Below are 3,138 nucleotides of genomic sequence, written 5' to 3'. Positions count from 1 at the left end.
TTTCTTTTCTTTTCATTCCAGCCCTGGCCCCAAACAAACTGACACTCTTCGAGGCTCCCGCGGCCCCGGCAATCGAAAGGTGTTTTTCTTAATGCATTTTTTTCAGGAGTGCGTGTGTGGCGGGCGATCCCTGCGGTGCGTGGGGGCGTTGGGTGCGCGCAGAGCTAAAAGCTGCGAGTCTCCTTTTATTTATGTTCTTTTTATTATTCTTAGGGAGAAGGGGGAGTGATTCTCCTGGGCGGCACATTCGCCGTTGTTCTTCTTAGCGGCGGTTTGCCGGGGAGAGAGGGGGCGCGAAGTATCAGCGCGGAGGTCCCACAGCCGCCGATGCGGGACGCCCGGCTGGCGCTTCAGCGTCCTTCTCGCGCGGCCCTGTTTTGCCGCCCGGCGTTCGGGGCGACAGAAATGCGCGACGGCGGCAGAGAAGCGGCGGCGGAGGACGAGGGAGAAGGCATCCCTCGTGGGGACGGAGCCCCCGAGAACACGGTTAAGAGCCGTGCAGATTTACCGACTGAGCTGGAAAGGCCACGGAGGGCATTCCGGCACCGGCCTCTGCGCGCCTCCGGATAAGCAGAGATTGCGCGGCCCTGATGGGCGCTGCGGGCGCTAGGGAACGTACCATCACGTTCCGCAATCACCACGGTGCCCCGCGCGCGTATCGTACCCCCTCTTGGACGGAGGGTGTGGAGTTCACTGCGACCCACCCAGCTGTGCTGAATCTCGCCGGTGACACACCTGCGGGAGGGGACCCCAGCAGTTCGGGCTCTTTCCGCCTTTGCCAGTCTCAACCGCAACTGCCCCGCACTGCCAGCAGCAGCAGTTACGACGCATCGTATTTGCTCTGCGTGCTACTACGAAATCCAGCTTGTTGTGCCGCGTCGCGATGAGAGTGGCGAGGCGCCGCGGCGAACTATAAGAATGTGTCAGTGGCCGCTTCTTGTCAGGGCGCTCTCGTACTTGAGCACGCATGTCTTGCTGTGCTGGAGGCCTCGCGTGTGTCCGCCGACCTTTACCTCATGTTAGGGGGCAACGTGATTTGGTACCAGTATGATATGGCTGAGCGCCAACAGGAGGAGATGCAGCTGAGGACCCCAATGAGGCAGCAGAGTTTCATGCGTTCGTTCTGCAGGCGCTTTCTTCAGCGGCAGAAGGAACCTCTGCAGACGTTTGGGGCCGGCTTTGGCAACACGCCTTTGACCGACGCCTCAGAGCGTGCCATTTCGCTGCATGCGCAGTGCAGATTTACGCAGCTTCTGGGCTTTGTTTGCCGGAAGGAGATGGCGCGATGTCGCGGGCTCTCCCTCTTTTCTGCAGCCCGCACTCTTTTTTCTAGCCCTCTGAAGATTGCCATCGTTGGCTCCGCGGGCGTCGGAAAAAAAGCTTTTGGTGAGACACTTTGTTGGGTCACAGGAGGGTGGCGGGGGACTGCTGCCGACGACGGGGTTTGTGCGCTACGAGAAGATGGTGCGCCTGACGGCAGCGCGGCGGGGCACGCCATGCTCCACACCTACGGCACGCCGGGTGAACCGTGCTTTGAGGATTCGCGGCGGTTTATTTGCTCCAACCGCCACGCGGCCGGTCTCTGATACAGCACGCGCCAAAAAGTTCCGCTTGCGGAGGCGGCGGGTGTGATGTTGGGGGTCGAGGGCGCCCTTGGATTGCGGCCCGTCGTGGTGTGCGGTATCCTGCGCCCGCCGAGTCCGTGACGCGAGAGGCGGGCGCGCGTTGCCGTGCAGTCGGCAGCGCTTCCCGCACCACGCGGCAGCTGAATGGCGGTATTGGTGAGAGTTCTGGCCTTTGGTTGCGGGGGGTTGCAGTGGATCGTTGCGGGTCTCGCTCGGGCGAGGCTCGGTTGCCGCCCCACCCAAGCAGGTGGCTTCGGCTTGCTGGGGTTTCGGCACTGCGGCGTTGCTCGCACCTGCCGAGGCGGCGGCAGGAATGGAGCTGACGGCGCCACCAGCTTGGAGTTGGAGAAGCTGCCCTGCGCAGACGCCGAGGCAAATACAGTGGGTTGGGGTCGCAATATTCCGCCCGGACCCCGCGGCGAGATCATTTCGCGACGGTGTATTGGGAGAGGCTTCCAGGTGACCAACGCGGGCGGCTGCGCAGGATTGGTCGACGGACGCCGCGGCTCGGCGCCCGACCCCACCGTGCCACTCCCAATTTGGCGGCAAAGCCCTCGCCAGACAGCGTCCACCACATCATCGCATTTGACGTGTAGATTGTGGGGGCGATGGCGCGCCCGCTGGGCTACCGGGGCCTTCCCGAAGTTTGTCTACGCGGGGGAGGCCAACCAGAGGAAATATCGCCACACGGCCAATCCGCTTCGCAGGGTCCTACGGGGCGTGGGGGCAACGTGGGCAGCGCAGAACAACGAATTACGCCGGGCAGACGGGGGGGCGCCAAGGCGGCAGCCCCGGCAGAGAGCCGCCGGAAGCCATCGTTTTGGGCCCCAAGCTGACGGAGTTGGACGGCGCCGCCGCCAAAAGCCGCTGGTTTATGCTCGCTACGCACCAGGAAGCAAAGCAATCTTGTGAGGGTGTGCGCGGTGGAAGCGAGGAGGCGCCCGGGGATTTGCGCCCTCAGCCACCCCAACAGGAGCCCTTGCACGGGGACAGTCCCACAGAGCCGGCCAGCTGCCTCGGTAATCTGGTGGAACGCATTCTTGCCGCTGGCGCCTGCGACGCCACGGCGTCCCAAGTGGCTTCCTGCGGCGATCTGGTTTCCGGCGCGAACACCCCGCAGGAGCCTGCGGAGTCCGTCGCTTTGGACTACGCCAAATCCGCCGGTGCAGTGCACCACGACAAAATCCTCCTACATATGCGGCGAATGCCGGTTGCTTGCCACACTGTAAACTGGTGGGTGGCATTCCCCAAGCAACAGGCACGCCGGGCTTGGCATCGGCCGAGCCACCGCCTCTCGCGCAACGTTCGCGCGAAGAGTTCCGCTGGGAGCAGTGTTGGGGCCCCTTCCTGTTCATCAACGCCACGGGCTTACTCACAGTGCCCATCTTGCTGCAGCGCTTTTGTCCGCCATGGCTTCTTCACCGATGGCAGCGCCCCCACCACGCGCCACATCGGTAGGTGTGTCCTCCACTCGGCCCCGCAGGAAGGCCTGAATGTCGCGGCGGAGTGGGCC

The 3,138-nt window shown here is 63.6% G+C and overlaps 2 protein-coding genes across 2 annotated transcripts; both read left to right on the top strand.

The window, feature by feature from the left end:
* Positions 1 to 1,016: 1,016 nt before the first annotated feature.
* TraAM80_09331 (putative small GTP-binding protein Rab7) lies at positions 1,017 to 1,586 on the top strand (the record flags this gene model as incomplete). The annotated part of the gene is made up of 1 exon (XM_029386022.1): positions 1,017 to 1,586. The coding sequence occupies one exon, from the start codon at positions 1,017 to 1,019 to the stop codon at positions 1,584 to 1,586; it is 570 nt and encodes a 189-aa protein (XP_029234160.1).
* Positions 1,587 to 2,499: 913 nt separating this feature from the next.
* TraAM80_09330 (Tbingi protein) lies at positions 2,500 to 3,138 on the top strand (the record flags this gene model as incomplete). Its single annotated transcript, XM_029386021.1, has 1 exon — positions 2,500 to 3,138. A coding segment is annotated over one exon (639 nt), but the record flags the coding sequence as incomplete, so codon positions are not given.

Source organism: Trypanosoma rangeli (genome assembly GCF_003719475.1).
Source record: "Trypanosoma rangeli strain AM80 chromosome Unknown Tra_15.4_contig_00560, whole genome shotgun sequence".
In the NCBI taxonomy this organism is placed as follows: Eukaryota; Euglenozoa; class Kinetoplastea; order Trypanosomatida; family Trypanosomatidae; genus Trypanosoma; species Trypanosoma rangeli.
This window is presented reverse-complemented; position numbering and strand designations above follow the sequence as displayed.